This window comes from Malaclemys terrapin, chromosome 7, assembly GCF_027887155.1.
Source record: "Malaclemys terrapin pileata isolate rMalTer1 chromosome 7, rMalTer1.hap1, whole genome shotgun sequence".
NCBI classification, from domain to species: Eukaryota; Metazoa; Chordata; order Testudines; family Emydidae; genus Malaclemys; species Malaclemys terrapin.
This window is the reverse complement of record NC_071511.1, coordinates 14,252,626-14,279,897: the sequence shown is the minus strand read 5'-3', so window position 1 is coordinate 14,279,897 and position 27,272 is coordinate 14,252,626. Positions and strand designations below refer to the sequence as shown.

At 40.9% G+C, this 27,272-nt stretch overlaps 1 protein-coding gene and 1 long non-coding RNA gene across 8 annotated transcripts in view; one reads left to right on the top strand and one right to left on the bottom strand.

Annotated features, from left to right (window-relative positions):
- The window catches only part of LOC128840976 (contactin-4), a 654,212-nt gene that overhangs the window by 25,624 nt on the left and 601,316 nt on the right, over positions 1–27,272 (bottom strand). For 5 of the 7 annotated variants that reach the window (XM_054035596.1, XM_054035597.1, XM_054035598.1 and 2 more), the window contains 2 exons: positions 13,939–14,114; positions 9,686–9,806 (listed from right to left, as the gene is read on the bottom strand). In XM_054035596.1, coding sequence (XP_053891571.1) covers positions 9,686–9,806; positions 13,939–14,114 — 297 coding nt within the window. The remainder of the gene's footprint in view (positions 1–9,685; positions 9,807–13,938; positions 14,115–27,272) is intronic. The other 2 variants (XM_054035602.1, XM_054035603.1) reach the window with 2 other exon arrangements.
- On the top strand, positions 1,407–25,255 carry LOC128840977 (uncharacterized). Its single transcript, XR_008445754.1, has 4 exons — positions 1,407–1,616; positions 2,329–2,382; positions 12,003–12,093; positions 24,890–25,255. It is a non-coding gene; the product is annotated as an uncharacterized LOC128840977 (long non-coding RNA).

Below are 27,272 nucleotides of genomic sequence, written 5' to 3'. Positions count from 1 at the left end.
GCAGTGGTAAATCCCGCCACTGACTGAGCCGGTCCATTGTCAAGGAGCACATACGTACTAGCAGAACTACAGACATCTGATCCGGGGAGCTAGAGACTGTATTTCGTTTGGCAATAAACCTGGGCGGGTGCCTTTGTACCTTATCAGAGTCTGTGGTCTTTGGCAGTTCACTCGGGGTCTGCTGTGTCAGCTATCTGCGCAGAGCCGGGGCAGCACACAGGGGGAACACACGTACATAGCCAACTGTTATCATCATTGAACAGAGCAGAGCACCACACCGGTGATGTCTGACAACATTGGTGGTCCCAACGACTGATCTGGTGAGTAAGCGAGCTGTTCGCTGTAGGAATCGCAATCTAACATCACCGAAAACCACGAGCTAGGGAACCCCCTTAACCCCTCGATACAAGTCCCCCCAGAGTTTAAAAAATATAATGGGGAAGAAACATGTAATGTCATTTTAAAGGCTAGAGCAGAGACTGTAGCCTTAAAGTGTAAAATATTGCAAACTATAACCATGGCTATTAAGTGATTAAAACAGCATGCCACAGAATTGGCGGGGCAAGTAACAGTAACAAAGAAAGAGTTAAAAGAATCAAAAGAAGCTACACAGATCTGGAATGCTCCCACCCCCCTTGCAGGGTGGTAAGCAGCCCAGAGACAACCAGCACAGGAACAGAATAAAACATTGGAAACAGCTGCAAGGAACCTACAAAAAAAACATGTGCCATCCCCTGTTATAAATATTGGTGGCAAAGAGCAGGCTTTAGGTAGCTACCCTGTGCCTGAAGAATGGGGACAGAAGTAGAAAAAGGTAGCCCTAGTAAAATTAAAAGATGGGGTCCACTGCAGTGCAACCACCACCTTATGATAAAAGCCAGGTTCTGGTAAAACCTAACCCGGGACCTAGACTGGTGCTTGTCAGAACGGGGCAAGTAAGTGCACAAATGGAAAAAGTAGCACACAATACTTTCACTGAATTGGTAAATCAAATGAAGGAAAAAATGGAACAGTTCACAGTGCACATTACAAGACAGGAGCTGCGACTCAATTGCAGGGGAGTGAATAAAAAGGTATTTCAAAGTCAAAAACTAAAATTTAGCAGGTTAACACCTAGAATTGATGCATTAACATATGGAGTTGCCCCAAAAAAAGGAAAAAAGGGCACTACTGCAATCTGTTTGGCATGCAGACAAAAGCAACAGACACTGAGGGAACAAATTCAGGTTTTACAAGAGCAGATAATTACCCCCACTCTCATCTCAGAGCCAGGATTAAAACCCAGGTGTGGTTTCCCAACTGCTTTGACCCACGGAACCACACTCCGCACTCAGCTAAAAATATAACCTCCTTTCTCAAATATTTTTACATACCAGTATGTTTTATATCCTTTATCAGTTGTAACTTGCTGCTACTGCCTGGACCTTAAGAGTTAATCTCTCTTGGCTCAAGTCTCACTACCTTCCTAGGTAGCTTTTCAACCCCCCACACTCCTTTTTCCCTGCCTCTCCTCACTGCAACTCTTTCTCTGTGTTAAAAGTTATAGGTTTTACAGAAACCTCCAAAAGATAAAGCAATTGAAAACAGAACAAAACAAGAAACAAAAAGAAAATAAGGTAAAAACTTTATTTTAAATAAATCCAGTAAATTAATTATTTTAGCCCTTCAGGAATGCAACAGCTGGAATTATTCCTAACTTTCTTGAAGATATGGTTGCCAAGCCACAGAAATGCACACTCTGCTTCTAATCCTAACCACTCACTAATATTTGAAACATGGGCTTTTCTTATTTCTATATAGCACAGTTTTAAAATAATGTTAAATATAAAGTAATGCAAAATTCCTTGTTACCAAATTAATACAATACATTTGGCAAATATTAATATATTTTTTATCAATTTTTGTTAAAAGTTTTAAATAAGGTAATATTTAATGTTTAACTCTTTTTATTTTTTATTTTTGTTTGCCTTATTTTGTATGCTTATGAATAGAATTCTGGCACCATTTGTTTTTAATTGTAAGTTTGTCCTATATGTCATGTGTGTTGTCCTGTGTTGTATGTGTCATGTGACTATTTTTTATTATTTTTATTTTGTTGCAACAAAAGTCAATTTTATACCCTTTTGAAAGCATATGTATATGTGGTACCACACTGTTTTAAGATCATGGATGGGGTATAAACATAGTATTATTAACAGCAATTTTTTTGTGCAAAGTTCAAAAAGGTTTCAGTTACAAATATGTGTATATTTCTGCCTCAAAAAATAATGCAATTGCAAACAAAAATAATTCTCTTTTATTAATCAAAGTTTTGTTTTGTTTTTTAAGGTTTTTTTATTTGTTATTCAAAGGAAAAATGTAAGGGGAAACCTCAACATTAAGGTAAAGATAATATTAACAAAATGTCAATTTCTTGTTTGGGTTTTTATTAACTTGTTTGCACTTTTAAATATAATTATAAGAATGTGATAGCAAAAATGTTTAAAAATAACAATTTACGCATAAAGCTAACCAAATAATTTCAACAGGTTTCCACGTTTTCAATAGGTTTCCACCTTTGGCTCCCAAACACAACAAAGCAACATGAAAGTTTAATACTGTCAAAGTATTTGCATGGACCTCTATTTAAAATTTATTTTGGTTTAATTTTATAGTTGGTTTAATTTTATACACTTTTCTTTTCTTATGTTATGTTAATGGGAAGCAGTGGTGTTAAAGTTTGTGCTTGTAAACAGTTAACAAGAGTGAAATTGGTATCACAAGCAAATTAACTCTAAAAAGCTTGGTAACAATTATGTTATTGACACTTTTGCTAACACAGAATGTTCATCAGGAAAAAAAGCAATACACCTTCTCACAGAAGATTTGAGCATTTATTTTAGCAGTTAAGCATTACATTTAGTATAAAATATTAGTAATACACCTCAAATGAAAATGAATATCTATACAACAATTGCAAAAGTATAGCTTGTGCTATAAAAGGCTCGGTCCCTATTACATTGTTCTTATTACATTGTAAACAAATATCAGAGGGGTAGCCGTGTTGGTCTGAATCTGTAAAAAGCAACAGAGGGTCCTGTGGCACCTTTAAGACTAACAGAAGTATTGGGAGCATAAGCTTTCGTGGGTAAGAACCTCACTTCTTCAGATGCATCTGAAGAAGTGAGGTTCTTACCCACGAAAGCTTATGCTCCCAATACTTCTGTTAGTCTTAAAGGTGCCACAGGACCCTCTGTTATTGTAAACAAACTAAGTTAAACTGCGTATTAAGTTTGGGTTACTGAAAACAAAAACAAAAAAGGAAAACAAACAAAAAACTTCACTGTGTTAACTAACAAAAGTTGTTTAAGTTGCATCCCACAGACCAAAGACACCGCAAAATATCAGTATACAGTGAAGAAACTCCCAAGCATCAAGAAAAGAAAAATGAAGTGCTTTATAAATAAGAGACTGGTCAAATACACCTCTATCTACCATATATGGACAATTAAGTTAACAATCAGCTAAAACCCACTAGCTGGACCAGGATAAACTGTCATTTAATTTCAACTTGGTTATTGTGTAAAAACAACGGTATTATTGCTGTACTACTGTATTATCGTTGTACTGCTGTATTATTGCTATACAACATTTACAATGTGCATAACCTTGCTAAACTGTTTAACCAACACACAGGTAAAAATCAACAAATGAATGGCAGCAAACAACATGAAGGCAAGGAAAAAACAAATTGGCAAAGAAATTAAGTTACACAGTAACTACAAATTGGGTAAACAAATTCCGTGTTAGTACCCATCATAATTTGGATTACTGACACTGCATCCTAACTAAGGCACATGTTATTCAAAACAACCTTGCTTAGTGTCTGGATACCAATATTCCAAAAGCTCTTACTACATCCTGACACAGCAATATTTGATAAATTGGCTACTGTCCATTCAGTAGGTTATCAGGAAAACAACATCCATAAAAACAGCTAGATCTACGTCAACTACTGGTGTATCATAGGGCAATGCAATCCATGGAACAGAAAAGTTAGCCATTCCTGTTTCCTGCCCAGCAAAGCTTACCAGAGGGTGACAACCAGCAGTAAGGTGACCCATAACATGAATGCACAGTACCGGGTAGTAATTAATTACAAGGCATTTATATATAAAGGCCTCATTTGTAGTGTCACTACTCCAAATTTCTATTTTACTTATATACATAATACTGTGGAACACACTATAACAGTGCCCATCCCAGTATTTCAAAACACTCAGCCTATTACTAATGATGATACAGGTGATAACTGCAATTGCCCTAATAGGAGTGTATTTCTATCTGTGTCACCAAGTAAAAGGGCCAGAGTACAACACCAGACTGGAAAAACATGGTTACGCTTGGATATAAGGCGGTGTCATATGTACACATACATACAATACATATATACCCATATATGCTATAAATATATACACCATATCCATATTATTCATATATATTAATTATTTGGGAGTGCCTCTAACTCTCAATCAATACTACATTCCTCAGTCATGGTCCCAGGCCTAACATTCCAAGGCCCACCATAAGGCACTAAAAAATAATTGGATAATAAAATCTGTCTATCAGTCATACGAGGGAATGTGCAGACTAAAAAGACAAGTGGGGTATGAGTGTATGGATGGTAAAATGAGGTAATCATATAACAGTGTTTAGTCCCCTGGGTTATCTGTAGTCCATGCATTATGCTTTTCTGGGACGATGGGTAAACATCCTCCCCATAAAAAGACAAAAAGTGGGGGAATGTAGTAAGATAGGCCCTGAAACATAAATCCTTGGTATCAGAGGCCCGGTATGAGGCCTGAGACCTGAATTAAAGTAATGGTCAAGACTTTGCTAACATAAAGCAAAGTTAAGCTGTGAGCCAGAGGCAGGCCCTGCTCACAAAAGTTGGCAAGAAGAAGGCTGCTAATTGGACGTATGCACATATCTAAAGGGTATCAAGTCCTAATAGGATAAACAGGTGCCAGGCTGGCACCAGAACAGTCCAGCATGAACACATTCCACAGAGATAATGAGGAACAGGCTGACCCATCCTAAAGACAGGGTCAAAAGGATAATATGATGGATAGACTTGTTTGTTCGAACCAATATGTACCAGGAGAGAGGCAGCACCCCAACATGCAGAGGGGTTGTTCCTTGATGTGTCAGGAGTGATGTGTAACTTGTTTTTACTTGTGTATAAGATTGCATCCCTGAGTGGATGTTTTTGTCTGGCCTAGGGGGCAGTGGTAAATCCCGCCACTGACTGAGCCGGTCCATTGTCAAGGAGCACATACGTACTAGCAGAACTACAGACATCTGATCCGGGGAGCTAGAGACTGTATTTCGTTTGGCAATAAACCTGGGCAGGTGACTTCGTATCTTATCAGAGTCTGTGGTCTTTGGCGGTTCTCTCAGGATCTACTGTGTCAGCTATCTGCGCAGAGCCGGGGCAGCACACAGGGGGAACACATGCACGTAGCTGACTGTTATCATCACTGAACAGAGCAGAGCACCACACTGGTGGCATCTGACAACACCTATGACTCTGATTCTGGCTTCGACCCTTGGCTTGACTCTTGCCCCAGGATCCTGACTGTGACCTCTAGGTTTGACCACCCAGGCCTCGGTCATCACAAACAGCTTCCTCTGTGGTGGTGTGACTCCACATCGACCTCTAGTAAGTAGACCTAGTGGGATCCAGGAAGTGGGCGGGCAAAGCCCGCCCACTGCTAAGGGATCCCCGCCAGCCTAAGGGGGGGTTCACAGGACCTGGAGACCAAAAAATTACGCTCTAGTAAGTAGAGCTAGGCAAATAATTGATTTGTCAGTTTGGTGGGAGTTCAAGAAATAAAATCCAAAATATTTTCGTTTGGGTTGAACTGAATCAGAAATATTTTGGTGAATAAAAAGAAAGTCTGTTTCAGACTATGGATTTGAACCCACATCCCAAGTGTGTGCCCTAACCACTGGGCTAATGGTTGTCAGGTGGGGAGTAACATCACCTCCTTCTCCTTCTCTGTCTGTTTTGTGACTAGCCAAAACTATACCAATAGTTTATGAATAGTTACAGGTCAAGCTGAAACTGCTTTTTTTTTGGTCAAATAATCTATTAGTCTGAGAATCTTTCCCCAGCTCTACTAGTAAGGACGGCCCTTAGTATGCCTCACAATGGTGCAATAGGTATTATTCAGCCTAATAATGGTTATGGAAGCTGAGGACATAAATGACTACTCATAAGGGTCAGTGGCAGAACCAAAAGTGAAGCTTGGGAGCTATGGCTCCTGGTCGCACACCCTAATGTTTTGACAATACATTTATCTGCCTTTGTGGCATGCATAAACCCTTATCAATAAGTTACCTGCTTTCTGTTTCCTCACCCATCCTGACACAGAAAGTTCCCATAGTTTCCCTGGCCCTTTTTCCCCCTCCATGTATGTTTGAGTGATTTCTTTATTTTGGTATGATCGGTATAATTAGCAACAAAAATGGCCCTGCTTTTCAGTTGAGGAGGCAGAATCAACAAGAGTGTGCGTAGTCGCCATGGGACAACAATCTTGTCAGAAAAGTTTCAGACTGGTGTTTTTTGTGGTGGCAAGGTCACTATTTCTGATATCATTGTGGTCATTTTGTTGTAAGAATCATGTTCTTGTTGACTGATTACAGAGCTGGTTTACGGGAAGTTACCTAACTCATGTTCTCATCAGTGGACTGTTTTGAAATGTTTATGCAAAAATATTTATCTGAAACAATAAAGACAAAAAACAGCAATGTAACTGTAGGAGCTGAGCTCTCTGGGGATATGGGGTAGCAGCTTTCCTTATTGGACAGGGGATGTCAAATATAGCAATTAATGAGTTTTTGCTTCACACATGCCCTCACAAACAATGATTTGATGATCTGGCACATGCCATTTCATCAACAGCTATCATCAGCATGTGTTGATAGATTCATGAGGAGAAAACATGAATGTTACAGTCATTCCTCCCATAGGTGTAGCTTTTCTCAACTATTTTGCTAATTAAATAAAGAGAAATTCAGAGTTTAGGAACAACAGACCTAAATCATTCATTGCGTTTGTAAGGGGACTGTTGCCCCTTACTAACATTCAGTGGGGGTGTTTTGGTTGGCTAGCTCCCAGCACTAAAAGGGGAAGGGTCGATGAGAAGCAGGATCCTGAGACTGACAGCCCCCAGGAACAATGGCGAGAGGCCAATGCTTCAGGTCAGCCTGATTGACAGGGCAGGCAGGCTAATCAGCATGACAGGAGACCAGGGGTGGGTCCCGTCCTCCGTGTGAGTTGGAATTACCTGGGTCAGACTGAGTGGGGCCGAGCTAAGGAGAAAGCTGGGGCCTAAGCTGAGCTGGAGAGCAGAACCGTGCCAGATCCAGAGGGGCCAGAGGCACAGCCACCGAGCCAGAGACAGCCCAGGGAGAGCAGATCCTGGGCTGGGGCCAGAGGCGCAGCCACAGAGCCAGAGACGCAGCCCAGGGACAGCAGATCCTGTGCTGGGAGCAGAGCTGCAGCCACAAAGCCAGGTGTGGTGAGCAAGTGGGGCCAGCCAAGGGGGGACCTTGGGCAAAGGGCCCAGCACAGAAAGACACCCCTAGCCAAGGGCCCTTGCAGGCCAGACCGGGAAGGGGACCGTAACCTGACGGGGGGCTGACGCTGGGAAGAAGGGTCCCACCACTCAAAGCCTGGAGGTGTGTGGCCACCACCATTGCCAGTGTCCAACCCGCAGCATCCCTGCAGCACAGCCAGGGCCTGAGAAGGAAATCTGGGACCTACAAGGAACAGACTGCGAAGTGCCCTGATGTCCAGAGACACTGTTTGTGATGTTCCCTGCCACAGAGTGGTGTGATGTGTTTTCCTTTAACCTTTCCCATTTTTCCTTATTCTTTTCTTTAGATTAATTGTTAATTAAACAACTTGTATTTGCTTTAAATTGTATGGAATAATCAGTGGGTCAGGGAGGTGCCCAGTGCAGAGAGGGTACCCTGGAGTGGGGACACCCTAGCCCCTGTCCTGGGTGACCATAGCAGGGTTGGGGGTTGAGCCCCCCAGGAATCCTGGGATCAGCCTTGTTGGGGTTTACGGGGACTCTGCCAGACAGGAGAGTGGAAGGGGAGTCCTCAAGGGCAGGGAGGCCTCTGGGTAAAGGGAGTGGGAGCGAGGACTCAGATCCTTTCACTAGCCCACTTCACCGGGGTAGTGCAGAAGCCAGGAAAGTTCCCCACAATAGCAGGACCATTCCCCCGCTTACACGTTCACTGGGCTTTTTAGAATATGTTTTCTTCTAAGAATGGTGTTGACAATCTAGCAGAATCTAATGTTATTTCCTATAAAATGAAGTATGCAATATCACTTAGGAACTTCACATACTACTAATTTAAATACTTAATAGTTTAATGTATTGATATTTAAGTGCCGATCTGAGCATCATCCTCATTAAATGGAGTATACATTCAGAACATGAACAATGTCTTTTATCCTACAAGGGAAGGACTGACAAACAATGATTGTCTTCTTAAATGGACTGTAATAATTTCTTCTCTGCTAGACTCTGATGGCTTGCCTGTGGTTAAGAACTTCAGCATTCACCTCCTAAAGTAGTAAACATATTTAAACTCATAAAATAGGATGTTGATTTCAGGAATTCCCATCTATACACAGGGGTACATTTGTGATGGTAGGTTTCTGGCCTAATCTTGTATGTTTTACTCTGACAAAACTGCCACTGCCAATAGGTGAGGGGTGCAGGATTTAGCCCTTGCTACATAGTTTTCTCTTTTCCCTTTTGGAGTGAAATGAAAGTTTGTGGAATACATTGGGTAAACAGCAATAAAAACTGAAGTCTTCCATTGGCAGATAAGTATGCAAGCTTCTCCTCACACTGCCCAAAATGTACCTGCCTTTACCTTGACCCAGAGGGACATCTTCAGCGGGGTGAGAGTCCAATTTGATCTCAGTTCCCATCCCATTCATAACTGCTTTGCTGAGGCAATCTAACAAAGGCAACTAGAGCAAGTTGCAGGTCTGGGTTTTGGGATAGTGTCCATTCCTATGATGAGCATCCTCAACTTCCGCTGAAATTGGTAGGAACTAAGATTGCTCAGCACCTTGCATGAGCAGAATGGGCATGTTTAGGGACTGGTTTGGTTGAAACTAACAATTGTTTTTTCTGACACAGCAACTATACACTGAATCCAGGCTATATTCATGCGTGTGACCCAGAATGAAGATTTAATACATTCAAATTAAAGGCCACATTCACAGATCATCTAAGCACACGAAGGATTTGATCTCAAAGTTAACCATGACGGTGGTTTTACTAGATCATGATTAATCTGGAGAAGCAATGCAGTATTGACAGCAACAAATTTATTGAATTAACATTACAGTATTTCAGTTGCAGAAGTAATTCAATATAAAATCTTGTTTCTGCAAGTTATGAAAATGTTGTGATGGATATATAAACACACATACAAGGATTTTTGTGTGCAGAGTTTGGAAAATGTACTGTGTGGTACCTTGGAGCTTATTTCTTACAATAATGATAAGGTGTTAGGATTTTAATGAATTTCTCTGAGACCATGTATTGTATTACCAAGAACAGCAGATAGTGCAAAAAGTAGTTTTACAACAGCAACAAAATTCAAATACCTCTTACAATCAGGTCTGCAGTAGCCGATAGCTTGTCCACAGTTGTTTGCACCATGCAGACGTATTTCCCAGCATGCTTCAGCTGGATGCTTCTGATCATCAAATCACCAGCTGAATCCTGCTGATAAAGTAGGGAAAAGTGGTTACAATTACTTTTTAATGAGCTCTAAACATCATTACCACACGAAGGACACTGTGACTAATGGATTTATTTTACACCGGCTGATGAAAACATTAGTAATGGAAGCTGTGTGGCCTATTATAAATATGTGAACCTGCCTTGAAGATAAGAGCAGTAGCATTTCTAAAATTATAGTTTCTACAACGGATGGGGGAGTCGGGTTTGGGTCAGTTAGACAGTTTACCATTCAAATGACGTGACAAAACTTATGTGAGGCAGGTTCTCTATGATTCCTTATTTATCTCTCCAGCCATCCAATGTATAGACTTAATTGGTATTCAGATATCTTATGTTCTGCCTACAGTCATTTCATAGGTGAAAAACGGCCTAAATTATGAGGCATCTGCAATAATTTGACAGCCTTGTCTTACAGCCAGCATTTTGATTGCCCACAATTCATATATTAAAGATCATGAGAACAGTACTCTCTAAGGAAATCTTGCTTCACCTAGAGTGGAACAACACTAATGCATGTCTGATTAGCAGTTGAATAGAACTAATTATGTTTATATATGTATATGTATCTCAGTATTTCTATACTCTTCACCAGACACAATGCTTTCAGTACATTAGAAATCTCAGTGTAAGATTGTGATTACGGCATCTTCAGTGAAGAATAGTAATAAAGTTTGCAATTTTAGTTTTGTAGCCCTATCAAGTGTAATCACTAGAAACAGCTGTCTCTGTTGCTGTGTACCCTAGAGTGCAGATCTTTGAGTGATATGTTGCATCTTCAAATTAATTTTATTCGCCCCCACCCTCAAAATGATAACAACAAGGCTCATAAATTGCATTTGCTTTTCCCTGCAGCACTAAATTTCACACCTGAGAAATGTAAATGGAGACCATCACTCTGTTTAAAGTCTAGAAAAGGCTCTAACTTTGTGAAAAGTCCATGAAAGCCACACATGGAAACCTTTTTCTCTCCCTCCACTACTTCTAGTGAATACATATTTGATTTCTTCCATCTTTTCTGCTAGCTACATTGAATGCAAGCAGACAACGGAAAAAAATGAAATGAAATATTTTTTTCTGTTGCAACTAGGTTAGAGATTAAACCCTCAACATACCTGCACAAAATGGAGTGGGTACAACTAGATGATATCGGAAATGTGAAAAATAGCATAGAATTTCCAAACGAAAGCAAACTTTCCATCCACGCTATGAGTATAACCTATGTGACAGCTAATGCTTTTGTTTGAAACAATGTTTTTTTAATCACACATCATATTTCATCTTTTCTACCACAGTTGGATATATAAGCATGTAATATGATAAGATACATGGACTTTGTCTATGTATGAAATACTGCACTGTACCTTCACCCGACCCAGTTTTCAAACTTTTTATTCAAATGAAACAGAAGTGAACCTAAACCTTATATTTTTAGTGAACTGCAAGGGATTTTGGTCCTGTGGGCCCAAGTGACCTCAAAAGAAGTCACACACAACAACTCAACCTGTGGTTTACCCCTTTGAAAATTTAAGGGGTGAAAACTTTTCATCTGTGTTATCAATTTTTTTCAATCAGAAGAATAACATCCAAAAGTTTGGTTGGTTGTGGGGAGCAGGACCGGCTCTAGGCACCAGCAAACCAAGCACGTGATTGGGGCGGCACAATTCCAGGGGCGGCATTTTTTTTTTTTTTGCTTCGGCAGTTGCGCTCTTGGAGGTTTTTTTTTTTTTTTTTTGCTTGGGGCGGCCCAAAACCTAGAGCTGACCCTGGTAGGGAGAAACTCATGGATCTGTTATTCCTATTTTAAACCTTCTTTATAATGACTTAATCCAGAATTGTCCCTTGGGTATGGCAAATCGGGGTGATTGGATGACTCGGGCTCTTTTCACCTCTAGGTCAACAGTTTGATCCTGACTACTGTTGGTAGTGACTGAAAGTTATTACCTCAGGATGGCTGTTCATGAGTCCATGTGTAATGAGCTCTCATTCTTATAGGGTGTGGTTTCACATTACTAAATCCCCTTTCAAATAAGATATCTATGTCAATAATCTCAGTAGAGAGGCCAAGTACTGATGTGATTAATGAAATAGACTCTATGCCTGATCCGCTCCCTTGTTTTCTTTTCAAAGGCATCTCTAGGAATTTGTACTGAAGTAGTATGGCATTTTTATTTCCTACAGGCCCCATGAGGAAACCTGCTTGCGAACACTGCAGGAACACCAAAAGCACCATGAGATTGTCATCTTCATACAGAGGACCTTGATTGCAAAGGTATATTTAAGGCTTTAGACTTTGAGAAATGACTTCAACTTAGTGGCTTTGACAATTGGTATATTCACTGCCGCTGGGATCTTCAAAAGGGCCCATCCCTAAACAGCACTCAACTTCCATTTAATTTCAGTGAGATTTGGATGCATTAACTCCTTTAGGTTCCTTTGAAAATACCAACCTACATCTATTAAGTCAAACCTCAAACATACTGTCACAGACAAGGTACCATGCAGAAAGACTGGCTGCCTCATGGTGCTCTTCCTGCTGCCATGCAGTGGATCCTTGAAGAGAAAAGACAATATGACCCATAAATACTATAAAAATGGCCAAATCTTGATCCCATTCAACTAAATGCAAAAATTCCTATTGATTTCAATGGGACCAGGAATGGGCCCAACGTCTTTTGTTTTAAAAACAAAAGAAAACTATAAGATTAAGGCCTGGAGGTCTTTTCAGTGAGTTTAATGGCCACAAGGGTACTAGATTCACAGCCATGGAGACCTCTATTGACAGACAGAAGAGGTTTGGCACAGGTAGCAGTCGGGCAAACTTCCCCACACTGTCACATCAATTTACCACGCCTCATTCAGCAGATGGGAGAGGGTGGTTCATGCCTTATGCCCATTTAGCTCGCAGACTCTCCATGGAAGCTGCTAACAATAGTGTTAATTAGTGCCGATTTCGGTAGTTGTTTTCTGATGGGCTCCAAACAACTCTAGAAGAAAGTGGATATGTTTCACACAGGCCCGCTAGGCAGTGATCAGACAAAGTAATAACTTTGGGAGCTGCTGTATTTGAACTAGTGTCCTAGAGGTGAAAGGTGTGGGGTCACTAGTTAAGTGAATTTGAAATGAAATAATGTATCTCACAAGGCAGAGAGGATTTTATGGATGCTTTTCTAATCCCATAGTCTATTCTGTAATGAGCAACTTTACATTTTGAATGTGATCGAAATGGTTACAACTCTTGTCAAACCTGCTTTTTTACTCCATACCATATTTTCATGGGCACAATCTTTCTAACCTACGAGTAGCATATTCTTTGGTCATTGAAAATATTTGCATTATCTGGTGCCACAGTTTAGAATTCAGATAAACAAAAAAGTATTAAGTGGCGTTAATACCAGCCAGCCATATCACACAGACAGAAAAATCAGATGGTAAAACATTGAAAGAAAACCTGATCCCAGAGGCAACACTGTCCATAATACTATGCAGATTATGCAGTTTGTGGGAGGAGGGGATACTTATTTTGAAGATGTAAACTGGCACAAGAGTGAGTACACATTGATTTATGAGGGCATAGAAACATGCTGACAATGACAAAGACTAATCAAACAGGTTCCAGAGCTCCAGAAAAGCGGTGTTCCCCAAATTCCTTCGATTTTTTATGTGAATACAGAGTTTTACAATTACATTCAATTTATATTTTGCTGCTTCAGCAAGGAGGAGAACATTAAGGAATTTATTCACCTTGGGGCAGATTAAGAAATCTGTTATACGCAAAGGGAATTGCCAATGTATTATAGGTATCTTTAGCATTAGTGGGATGTATTGGCATAAAATATGTTCCCCAAGAATCCACAGAAAAATAGACCTTGAGAAATCTCAGTCATATTGGGCTATATGAATTACCACAAAACTAGGATAGTGTACCTATTTAATGCGTTGCTTAGCAGTCAGTAAAACACAAGATAAAGTTCTCACTCTTAGCAGGGATATAATTTATCTTTCCCTTTAAGTCTGGTTCTGTGTAGACTGTCCTTTTCTCAATTATCTGTGGTCATTACTGTGTCTCAGTATAACATGTGAATGGCTTTTGGGGGTTGTTAATATTAATACTTACCCCTCCAACTCTTTCAAAGTGATCCCCGTCTTTCTCAAAGTCTATCAGGTGTCCATTAAATGACCAAGTAAACATAATATCTAGCGAGTGATCATGAGATACCTGGCAAGGCAGGACAATACTTTCTCCAACAGTGACATCCGTGCTGGAAGGTGGCACCACAACCTGTGTTGGATCTGTAAATAACAAACAGAGAACACACAAGAGAAGAATGAATCCCTTCTCCTTTAGAAATACATAGATTTCAAGAGCTGATTACAACACTAGGCAGCTTGTTGCAACCTCTTTACTGGTGGGTGAACTTTTAAAAGGTTAAGAGGTTCAATTAGGACAAGAACTTAAGAGTTAGGAGGATGCTTAAAGGAACAATTGAACTATTAAGTTTGTAAAACTGGGCGAGGAATTTTGTAAGAACAGGCCCTTGAGTTCTCTGTTTTCAGCTGAGTTGAAAATACCACCTGCAAAACTTTCAGGATGTCTGCTTCCAGCCGCAGCCTGGAAGGGTAGGGAGAGGTGTATGAAAATAAAAAGGTAAAGACCAGATGTGGAGAGGGGGCGGGGAGAAAGGAAATCAAATTTGAAAGGTTTGGTTCAAATGTAGGGAAGGGGCCAAAGATCAGAGAATCTTTCATCAGAACCTGTCTATCCTCCCGTTGTCAGTTTATCACCTTCTATTTATGTGGGAATACATGCTGCAAGGTTTATCAGCCAATGTATTGGTTCACTAGTAGGGTTACCATATTTCAACAATCAAAAAAGAGGACACGGGGTGCTGCCCTAGCCCCTCCCCTCCCACTTCCCGCCCCCCCTCAGAATCCCCCTACCCCCACCTGTCCCCTGACTGCCCTCTCCTGAGACCCTGCCCACCCTAACTGCCCCCAGGACCCCACCCCCTATCTAAGTCTCCCTGCTCCCTGTCCCCTGACAGCCCCAACCGCTCTCTACACCCCCTTCTCCCGACAGCCCCCCCAGAACTCCCGAACAATCTAACCCCCCATTCCCTGTCCCTTGCCTGCTCCAACCGCTCTCTACACCCCCTTCTCCTGACAGCCCCCCCCAGAACCCCCGACCAATCTAACCCCCCCGTTCCCTGTCCCTTGCCTGCCCCAACCGCTCTCTACACCACCTTCTCCTGACAGCCCCCCCAGAACCCCCGACCAATCTAAGCCACCCATTCCCTGTCCCTTGCCTGCCCCAACCGCTCTCTACACCCCCTTCTCCTGACAGCCCCCACAGAACCCGACCAATCTAACCCCCCGTTCCCTGTCCCTTGCCTGCCCCAACCGCTCTCTACACCCCCTTCTCCTGACAGCCCCCCCAGAACCCCCGACCAATCTAACCCCCAACTGTTCCCTGTCCCTTGCCTGCCCCCCCGCACCAGGCCGAGGGAGAGCTGCGAGCTCCACGTGCAGCCAAACACTGGCGCTGCTCTGCGGGGGAGGAGGGAGCGGGGGAGGGGAATGGACTCTGGCTGCTAGAGGCCCCAGTGGCTGCGAGCGGCTTTCAATCAGGCCCAGCCATCCAATCAGCCGCGCCACACTCTGCATTAGGGGAAGGGGGAAATCCCGGACATTTCTACTTTATTAGAAATCCCCCCCGGACGGCCATTTAAAGCTGAAAAAGCCGGACATGTCCGGGGAAAGCCGGACGGATGGTAACCCTATTCACTAGTGTTATCAAAAAAAGGGTTGTGAGTATTCTGCAGACTGAGCATTACCTCGATGCCATTCCTTCATGGACTAACGAGCACTTATTGTCTGAATCATAGAGTGTGCTAAAGTAGCAGCAATCAAAGTGAAGCAAGAACATACTAAAATTAAACTAAAGATAGTCAGAACCTCCCTTATCTGTGGCTCTTATCGCAAACTGTGTGTTTCCTTGGTACACCTGTTTACCATCGTCCCAATTCTGATGCTCTTAAGTCCATTTGGGTGAAATTATGTTTTGAAGAGGGCCCACACGAGGCCTAGGCACCACATTCCTCTTAAATGGGAGATTTTAAGTGATGCATAAGCCTTATATGCTGGCTCCCTGCACAAGGATGAATTTTACCATTATTAAAATTTCAAAGCTTATATTGTAGCTCTCGACAGATATTTTCTCTCAGCCACCCCTCTTCTCCCACACCTGCCCCTTGATTTACATGCCTTTGAAGCCAAAATGATGATTTCATTTTTAAAATAGCAGTGACCCTTCCTCCCAAACAGCTCTTTATGAAGATTTTCTCATTCTGTCTTGAGATATCAGATGTTTCAATACTTAGACAGCAGGATCCTAGTGACATTCTCAGAGATACAACAAAGCAAATATTCCACCATATGTCTTACTGACGAAGACTAAGTTCACCAATGTAATGATATTAAGGAGTATTTCTCATCATGGCATAGACGCAAACGTTATGCATAAACACTGCTGAATATTTTACAACTTGTTCAAAGACAAGGCCAGGGGACAAGGGCCTAAATGTACAAAAGGAGTTATGCACCTGTCTGTTTTAGTTATCTAAGTCCCAGTTTCGGGGACCACTGGGATGCCCAAAACTTCCACTGAAACCCTGTAGGCGCCTAAACTCACTTGGCACCTACGTTTTTGCAGTAAACGTTCCCAAGTTGTTTTTGCTTCTGTCTCTGAACATGCACACTGCTGCCTTACTGTGGGCGTCTGGATGCTCATCTCCTGCTTAGGCCCCAAAGTGATTCACAAGCCAGGGAAGATAGGCATCTGACAACCTAACTCACCTGAGGAGTCCAATCTGGTAGTGTTTGAGAGCAATGTAGCTTGGCAGATTGCTGGGATACCGGGGTTGGCTTCCCGCAGTAGGATGATAAAATTATTGTTTAGGCATCTCCTACATGATGTATCTAATCCAAAGGTAAATGTTTAAAATCTGGGCATTTAGAGCTTGATTCAAACCCCACTGAAGTCAAGAGAAAGAGTCCCACTGACTTTGTTAGGGTTTGGATCATGCTTTCAAACGGACTTTAGAATGAAGTTGGACCGTTGTTGGTTCACTAACTACATAAATACAAGGAATAGAAGACTTGGGTAATACGGATTTCCACAATGTGCAGCAGGAAAACTAGCAGAACAGGTAAGGAAATACAATATGGTACCTCCCAACACAGGTATAGTATTATCATAAGTTGGCCTACAACATCTGTACTGACTATTGTGTTTCATTATAAATGTTATATGTTAGCTAGAGGTTCAGAGTCTAAAAGATTGAGTACATTGGTTTCCACCTCCAACCCCTGGAATGGATTAAGACACACTTGATTCAAGCTACTCTTTACAGCAGTCCAGCATGTTACCCTAGGGTTTGTACCAGTGAGGGTTTCATTGGTGTTGCTACGCTCATGCAAAATTCCCTGTGGGTCTGATCTTGTAAAGTAAAGTTAATGGAAATTGAGGGCACTTAGCATTTCCCATCCCCCATCCCCCGAATAATTTCAAAGAATAATAATAAAAACCCACCTATCAAAAGCTCTAGATGTCCTAACACATCTTAATGCTACAATAAAATCCTAGCAGGATTACAATAATCATTTAGACAGGAACTGTCCTGTCCCTCAGCCCTCTCCAAAAACCCTATAAAATGTTTAAGAACATGAGTGTTTCCTACAAGTTTATGAGCAAAGTTGGGCAAATGTTTTTACACTAATTGTTTTACTGAGTTTAAAAAATGTTGATTTGGTGACAACAAAATATTTCTTGAATTCGTGTTGATTTAGCTGAATTTTTTTATTTTGGAAAAAAGTCAATAAAATTTCCCAAAAATGTTGAAATGGCCAGTTTTGACATTTTCAAGATAAAATGTTTAGATTTTTCAGTTCAATTTTTTTTCAAAATTTCCAGTAATTTTATTTTAAAAAAATCAAAAAGGTTTAAAATCAAATAATCAAAATCAAAATCAAATGTTTGTTTTGTCAAAACAAAATATTTCAGTGGACCTGAATGATTTTTTTTTTACTTTTTGGAATTGCTAACAAACTGAAAAATCCCTCCCCTCACACTTCCCACCCCGCTTTTGTCCTGATCACCTTCAGCTTCTACTAGAGTCCTATAATTTATCTTGCAGGATTGTGCCCTAAACAAATATTAGTGGCTAGTTTTGCTGAGTCTAGTCTGTACTTCCCTGTGACATCCTGCAAAAATGCAAGAGGTCATCACTACAAAAGGAAAGGGAAGGGCACGGACTGGTTGCTGAAACACACACACACACACACGCTTTCAGAGATGCTAAGCATAATCCCAGTGGAAATCGATAGGAGCTACAGGTGCCCTTGCCTGAGGTTCCTAATCCCTTAGTGTCGAGAAGCACAGTGATGTTATATTTTAACATACTGTTTTGCACTGAACGGCTGATACAGCCTGATGACAAATGACACCTGAGTGGAATACAGGCAAGACTTTGACCCTAGTCATATTTAGCATGAATGTGAGCCCTCTGTGATGCAATTTACAAATCACTCTGGGCAGAATGCTTACCAGTCTGTTTTCAAGGACTGGAAAAGTAAGAAAAAGTTCTATTTAATAGTTCTAGTTGCAGCAGCAAATGGAAAGTGTTATGCACAAGCCAGTTGAGGACAGTCAAGTGGACAGACCTTGGCAATATGAGGTCAAATGGTAATCAAAGTTATTTGATTTGCATTATTAAAATCCATAGTTTGAAGCATCTATTTAATCAAAGAGAGTGCTTCAATGACACCAAACTTGTTCTGATTCGCCTTCATATTTCAAAGTTAGCTACAACAAGGATTTTTATGAAAAATTTGCCAGGAAATAACTATTTATTTATTCATTCTCTATGCTCTTAGTTACTATGCAAGAAAGACGAATGAACTATTTACCATATACTACAGCAGAGCTGGGTTTTTTTTGTTCTTCCACCATGATGTTCTCCTAAATACAGATTATTTTCCTCAGCTATCTTTGTTAAGTAACCTTTACCCAGAGGAAGACTTCCAAGGGCAGCTAATTGTTTTTAAAAAATGGTCAAACTGAAAGGTTTTTTTAATTTGCGATTCAAGTGAACATTTGCTTTTGGAAGCCCTCTTGTGCACTTTGGTATGGCTTTAAAAATAAGAGCAATCAAAATTGTTTAACGTGAGTTCTGAGAAAGTTCAGCTAGCGTTACTGCACGGATACAATTGGAAATACAGCCGCATATTAAATTGAAAAAGGTAATGTTCAGTTTCTCTAGAGGTTTTTATTTTCTTCAAACACCAAATGGGTAAAAAAAAAAAAATCCACTTTCCAGTTTTGAAAAGGAACTAATGACAGATTAAGAAAAAAGAGCAATTGAGTGAAATAGCATGTTTTGTATGCATATATGTAAGTATATATTGTAGATTAATATATATAGGGCCAAATGCAGCCCTGGTGTACATTGAAAGAGTTCAATTCCCATTGCCAAGGGACGGATTTCAACCATAATTAATACAAAGGCTTTCCTAGATAAGTATTGAGAGGACAGGCAGTAAATGACGAGATTTACAGTTTGATCTGACTCACTGCTACAAACACTGTCGGTGAGTAGTTAACACTCTTGCCTGTAGGTGTCACTGAAAGCTCAGTAGAATAAGAAAGCTGCCCTCAAGTCAGCAATTTTCAGGACCACAGGTTTAATGCTTATCATGTAAAGGAAACTTCATTTTCTTATTTTACATACAATTTTTCTTTGCATGCCAACAATATCTGACAGATCATGTACTGGCTGAGTTTCCAGTGTGTTTTGAAAGCTTAGGTGATTTGAGAAGAGAATATGCTTACAGGGCCAGATCATCAGCTACTGTAAATCAGCATTATTCCATTGATTTCAGTGCCACTATGCCAATTGACACCAGCTAAGGATTTGGCCCATAATACATATGAAAGAACGCTCTGAGAGAATTCAAGCTTTCCTGACCTATCTTTTGATCTGCATTGTTTCTTTTAGTTTTACTGTTGATTGCAGGCTACCAAAATCTGCTGTATTTCTGATTAGTTTAGTTTAGTCTGCTTATGTTGCACTATATTTTTAGCAAGAGTAGTCCTGTTAACCTTCAAAGTGAGAAGATGTGGGTAGCATTTGTCATCAGTGGGCTGTTGCTTTTGTCACTTGTATTTCACCAGAAGAAAATCTTCTCTGGCTGTTTGCACTGTTTGGTTTTCATGTCTCATTTTGGGAAGTTGCAACACATTTTATAGATACAAACCGCCTAGCTGTATGTATCACCGATACTGTCTGAGGGGACAAATTATCCAATTTGAAAAGAAACCAGCTTGCCCTGATTTTTTTTTTATTGATTCTGTGTCCATTAGGAGGGATTGTTTGTTTAGAATAAACAGCTCTGCATTGCCATATTTGCTTGTTGTAGATCACGCAGTGCTGTGTTGTGTCATGTTGATCTAGAGTACATGACACAGTGGGACACAATCTGCTGTGGCACAAAATAAGCAACATAAATAAATCAGAGGCAGACAGTCAGAGACAGATACATTTTTTTTAAAGTCGGTGCCCGATGTGAGAGTGTCAGCTTCTGAACGAAACGAGTGAGCAACAACAGAGTAATGAACGACACCACAGTGGATAACAGTTTATCCCTAGTGACCAAAAAGACGTCAAATGAATTGGTGATTTCTACCTAGAGCTAGGCTGGTTTGCTGGTCCATTGCATTGCACCACACAGGGTCCCATTTCAAGTGTGTTCGCTTCCAACCTGGCAATGTTGTGTGCTCAGACTGTGAAGGGATGGGAATGCTATAATGTTAATAACTGCAGTGCCTTTCATTCAAGGACATCAAAGTGCTTAGCAAACAAAGGATGAAACCTCTTAAGTCCTGAATGAGGTGGGAGGATAGAGTATTTTAAATCCCAAAAGGCTGAATACTGTTTACAACATACAACTTGAGACGAACAAAAGGAGTTGTGATTCAGTGGGAGCTGAGCATCTCAAATGATTGGTCCCAAAGAGACGTAAATGTTTTCATATGTGGGTCTCTAAAGTTAGGGAACGAAATACGTATTTAGTCATCTAAACAAGTGACCTGATTTTCAAAGGTACTGGGCTGAAAAAGGCAAGCCTTGTGATATAGACACTAGACTGGGACCCAGGAGATGGGGGTTCAGTTCCTGGCTTTGTTACAAACTGTGCAACACCTTGGACAAATCAGCTTCTCTGTGCCTCGATTCCACATCTGTAAATCTCCACCCTTTCTCCACCCTTGTCTATTTAGATTATAAACTCTTCAGAGCAGGGACTCTCTCTCTCTCTCTCCTCTGTATGTGGGGTGCATTGTACAAATGTCCCCCATCTTGATTGGAGCCCCTATGCACTACTATATTACAAATAAAAATCATCATAACAATGGGCACCTACCATTTCCATTGATTTAGCACCTCTGAGCACCAGAGAGCTTATTTAGGTGCCTAAATACATATGTAAGTGCTTAGCTTCAAGTCCCTATGTTTACATTTTTTGCCAAAATGACTCTCTCCAGGTTCTACCAGTCACTGGAAATGCTCAACAGAAAAACAACCCAGGTGCCTTGCCCCCCCTTCCTATATTGTAATCACTAGATCAGGGGTTCTCAAACTTCATTGTACTGCGACCCCCTTTGAATCACAAAAATTACTACACGACCCCAGGAGCGGGGACCGAAGCCTGAGCCCACCCGTGCCCCACTGCACTGGGTAGGCAGGGGGCAAAAGCAAAGCCCAAGCCCCACTGTCCCGGGCGGGGGTGGGCTGAAGGCAAAACTGAAGCCCAACAGCTTAACCCCAAGGAAGGGGGCCTATAACCTGAGCCCCGCCACCCAGGACTGAAGCCCTCGGGCTTTGGCCCTGGGAGGTGGGGCTTGGGCTTCAGCCCTAAATGGTGGGGCTCGGGCTTTGGCTTCAGCAAGTCTAATTCAGCCCTGGCAACCCCATTAAAACAGGATCACAACTCACTTTGGGGTCCTGACCCACAGTTTGAGAACCGCTGCACTAGATCTCATGCTCTCATCATAAAGCCCCATTGGACTGATGTAAAGAATGGCACAGACAGGGTTCATAAGGCACCTGGTCTCTCTCTGCTCTCCACTATTATTAAACATCTCCAGAAGATTAGCATTATGCTTCTCACTGTATAAGCATATTTGAAGACCCAGACCCAGATCCCCAAAGAGCTTCATAGAGTCAGAGTTTAAGACCAGAAAGGACCACGAGATCATCTAGCCTGACCTTCTGCATATCACATGCCATCAACACCACCCAGTTTCCACACACTAAACCCACCGCCTAAACTTACATCGAAGTATTATAGCCTTCAGGAGACTAGACTATTATCACAGAATGTAGGGCCAGAAAGGATCTTCTCAGGTCATCAAGTCCAGCCTCCTGCACTGAGGCAGGACCAAGTATCCCTGACAGGTGTTTGTCTAAGCTGTTCTTTAAAACCTGCAGTGTTGGGGATTCCACAGCTTTCCTGGAAGCCTATTGCTATGCTTAATTACCCTTATAGTTAGACAGTTTGTATTTTTGCCTCTGAACACTCTTCAGTTTATACATGTTTCTTAGAGTGGACTGGACACAGTACTCCAGCTGAGACCTCACCAGTGCCGAACAGAGTGGGCCAGTTACCTCCCATGTTTTACGTACATGAGGAATATGGAGATATACCTATCTCATAGAACTGGAAGGGACCTTGAAAGGTCATAGAGTCCAGCCCTCTACCTTCACTAGCAGGACCAAGTACTGATTTTGCCCCAGATCCCTAGGTGGCCCCCTCAAGGATTGAACTCACAACCCTGGGTTTAGCAGGCCAATGCTCAAACCACTGAGCTATCCCTCCCCCCTTAAGAATTGAAGCTAGCTCATGGAGAGAGAACAAACCTGGTCTGGCTCTTTACTTGGAAGAAAAAAAGTGAGTCTTTGCTCAGGTAACTCATGGAATTTTCTTCAAGCTCCTGGGTACCATTTGTTACCCATATATTAGCAATCGACTCGGAGGCGATGCCTGAGTTAGAGATCCTGAGTAGCTCTGGCACAGAATGGCCAAAGTGGCTGCTGGAGAAAGCAATGAAGAGGATTTCATTCTGAGTTGGAAAGGAGGGTGCCGTATAGACCAAGGCCATTTCAGCACACAAGGTGCTGACTTCCTGTACCACGTATTGTCATTGGAGCATGCCAGGGTGTCTGTTAGATGTTTAATGAAAGCCAATGTCGATGACAAGGTAATTTCAGGTTCAAGCATGAATGCTCAAGTGCAGGAGTTTATGTTCAATTACCAGATGCTTCAAACAAGCAGTAAGACAAAGGAAAGCAATGCCAAGCACAAAGGGTCAAGTCCAACACTATTGAAAATGGACAGAATGTTGCCTTTGCTGTTGATGTACAGTGATCAGATAAGACACAACAGGGTAAAAGGTTCAGTAAAGTTTTAGCATCCTTTGTGTGGGTCTGGGGATTTATGCAGTAGCTATATATTTGAGACCAGCCATTCCATGGCCTCAGGTATTTAACAATGTTAGGAACACCTCCCCCTCCCTCCCATCCACTGTGGAAGAATAATAGACCACAGTTTTTACTAAATTCCACTCAAATGCATTAAGTTATCACTTTTGATTGTGCATTCATGGTTGATTCTGGAGAAATTTACTTTGATTAACAATACTGAAAGACTAGTTCAATAAATTACATTGAGTCATTTTTGTGTCTGATTTCATAGGCCTCAGTTGACCCTGATGTGCATACCCAGAGCAAAAGCAGATATAGGGCTATATTTTTTCTATTGCCTCCATTCCGCATCCATTTTTGTAGATACAAACAATTGTGCCTGCAGTTGTGGACCTGAAATGATTTTCAAGTGCAAATACAAGCCCCACCCATTTAACTACCTGATTTTCTGATGCAAACATCAGAGTTAACTTTCAAAGTTCATTTTTTGCTTAGGCACTCATACAACTTTACAAGGATTTAGATTTAAATTCAATTTTTTAAAGATAAATTATAACCCCAGAATTTTGGAGATGATTTTTGAAATATTTTTGTTTGATTAATTTATTTTTGCCATAAGTAGCTGTTCAAAGATCTCCATTACTTAGTTTCAACTGGCAAGGACCAGTGATTACACGGATATAGCAGAAACTGCTCCCAGGCATTTCATTTTGGCCTTGGATGTGTCCGACTTTGGAAATCCATTATGAAGGGAGATAATGGGCAGCATACCAAAGCAGTATGCCCTAGATTTTGCCCTGCATTGTAGAGCATTATGTTGGTTTCACGTAAGACTGAGTCTTATCTTCCTTTGTGTAAGCTGCAGAATTTTAAAGCGTTCCTAGCACATGTATCTCACCTGAGTGAGCAGATGTTCTCACCTTCAAATTTAGGTCATTCTGGTACTGTTGTTGAAATTTTGCTTGCTGACTTTTGGCTTCAACATCAGGGGTTAAGAAGCTAGGTTGTCTTGTAAGGGTAGCAAAATACCAGTAAGATAAGAGATGATCTCACCATTTTCCAGGAATATTTTAATGGCATAATATTGGTACTAAACCACACTTGGTGCCTGAATGTAAGTTTAACAGGAAACCTAACATGGAGGGTGTGTGTGTGTGATTTCAAAACATATTTTCAAGGTTTGTTCTAGGCAAAAAAGAAGTCAGAATTTTTCAAAAAAGGACAACAGGATTACAAAGATGTAACAGCTTGGGTACACCTCCACCTGAGTTCTGGGCTGTAGAATAAAGCAGGAAAAGAGAGAAAATGAAAATATTTAGTCAGTGGTGATCTATTTTATGAGTGATGTTTATGGCCATTCTTGGTTTGTGACTAAATTATTGCATTATGTAAATAATTCAGTGGCCTTTTCCCTTGCCATGTTAGGGCTGACTTTAATTCTCTGGGAAAGGGTTATTTGGGTGTCTGCCAGTGTTTTGATATAAATTAGCTAGGATATAAATTAAATAACCTCTTCTTCTGTTTCTATAGATGATAATGTGATGGAACCAGAAGTACTTGCAGTTGTAGTTTGGTCAAGAAGCAGGATGCTGATGACAAAAGGGCATATGGACAAACAAGGAGAGAGATTAAGCAGATGGGGGACCACATGAAGTGGTTGGAAAAGCCCCCAGAAGCAGACCGATAACAGTTAGCACTGTGACAGCAAAGAGAGAGTAAAAAGACACACTGATTTGTTTTTTTAAACATGCATAAATAAGTGACATTTTTGCCTGTGCAGACAGTGAAGATTGAATGCCACACTGTCGTTTTTGAGCAGGCAGAAATAAAGCTTGGGTTATCATGCAAATATGCTCAACAACACTCTTGGTGTCGTCCACGAAAGCTTATGCTCTAATAAATTTGTTAGTCTCTAAGGTGCCACAAGTACTCCTGTTCTTCTTTTTGCGGATACAGACTAACACGGCTGTTACTCTGAAACCTGTCATAAAATTTGTCAAACTTTTAAAGAAAATAATGACTGCCTTAAGAGTGGCAATGCGAGCTAGCAGATACAGATTAAACTGAAGTGTTAAAAACCTAAGGCATCCATGTAACGCAGGCAGAATATCTACCTATCCAGGTAAATGGAACCAGGGTAATGACCCAATGAAAACACAATGAAAGTGTAAATTCCAATGACTGAACCAAATTCACCCACTTACAATGATGAGGTGACATGTAAACTTATGATGCCATTTATGTTACCTCTGAATTTGGCCCTAAAAATCTATAATCATCATCCAGTCCCCTAGCATATGCCTGCATCCCACAAAGACATAACAAAATGCAAATTCTCAACAGCGAGGATAATTAACCATTGGAACAGTTTAGCAAGGGATGTGGTATGTGCTCCATTATTTGGAGTCTTTAAATCAAGGCTGGATCACTTTCTACAATAGAATGTTCTAGCTCAACCAAGAATTATTGGTCATAATGCAGGTCTCTTAATGGGTGACATTTTATAGCCTGTGTTATGTATGAGTCAGACTAGATGGTCATAATGGTCTCTTCTAGCCTGACAATCTGTGAAAGACCTTGCAGGACAAGACAGTGACTAGAGATAATACAAATCAACAGTAGCATTTAAATCACTCTGCTTTTGATATGTGATCAAAGACTGGAAATCACCCACAGGAATACACTAAATATTCAGACAAGCTACATTCCCCCCCCTCGCTTTTTTTTTATTTGCTAATGCAACATTTCTACAAGAACTGCAAATTGCCTTAAAGTCAAAAGCATCTGAAGCTTGGTGACTATCAAACTTCTGGGACCTCTTAACACTCTAGACATCATCAGACACTGTGAAAAATGCTGAAGACAGGATAATGTGACCCTGAACTGAGAAGATTAATAACCGGTGAATAGCTAAACTAACATGTGATAGTTTGCTATGCTAATTTCTACAGCTATCCTAATGGATCGTTTGAGTAGTTTATGGGGCATGGCCAAAATTCATTTGAGTAAGGAACGGGGAAAGGTCAGAGCAAAGGTGAATGGTTAAACAAAATCTTCTGTTTTACAATATCACAGCATCCACCTGCATTGCTTTCACTTATATGCTGTCAATCTTACAGGAAGGCAACAGCACAGAATGTTCCACATATAATAAATAAGACTCAGGATTGCTCTTTTCATATACCAGTATATGTTTCCATGTTTTTTGTACAATGAACCATTGTACGTGTGTACTCTCAAGCAAAGGAACTGCTTTGTAAGGCATGATCCATATAAGAAAATGTATAGCATTTGACTGTTATTGATTATTTTCTGCAGTAGTATGATATTGCCAGATATAGAGTAAAATGTCTCATGACACGTCAATGGACTTAATCTCCTAAGTGCCTGAGTCACTTTTCAAAACAGGACTTAGGTGCTTTTGAAAAGTTAACCCATAGTGTTACTATATACTCCTGCCATACGTTTCTGTAATAAGGTATGTCAGTGATTTATAGCTCTGTATATAATTGGGAGTGAGGCTTGGAGGGGGAGAAAAGCGGTCTTTTCTGAAGGAGCAAAGGTCCTGATTCAGCAATTCATCCCCGATTCAGCAATTAAGCACATGCTTAAATGCTTTCCTGAGTGGGTGTCCGTATGATTTCAAGCCTGGCAACTTAACATGTTTAGTCTTTGCTACATTAGAACCACATTTCATAAAGGGAGAGCTTATATACTTTTTAGATATATGTTACAGTGTCTCCTGAGCCATTTTCTGTTAGGAAGCATCCATTTCATTTTAACATGGGCAATTTTTCTTTTAAAGTAAAATGTGAGCAAAATACTGTTCCATTGCTTTTCCTACTAAGCTGTCCATCTGTTCACTTTTAAGAGTGGCAGTTTCCTTCTTAGCTCCATTCATACCTGAACGGAG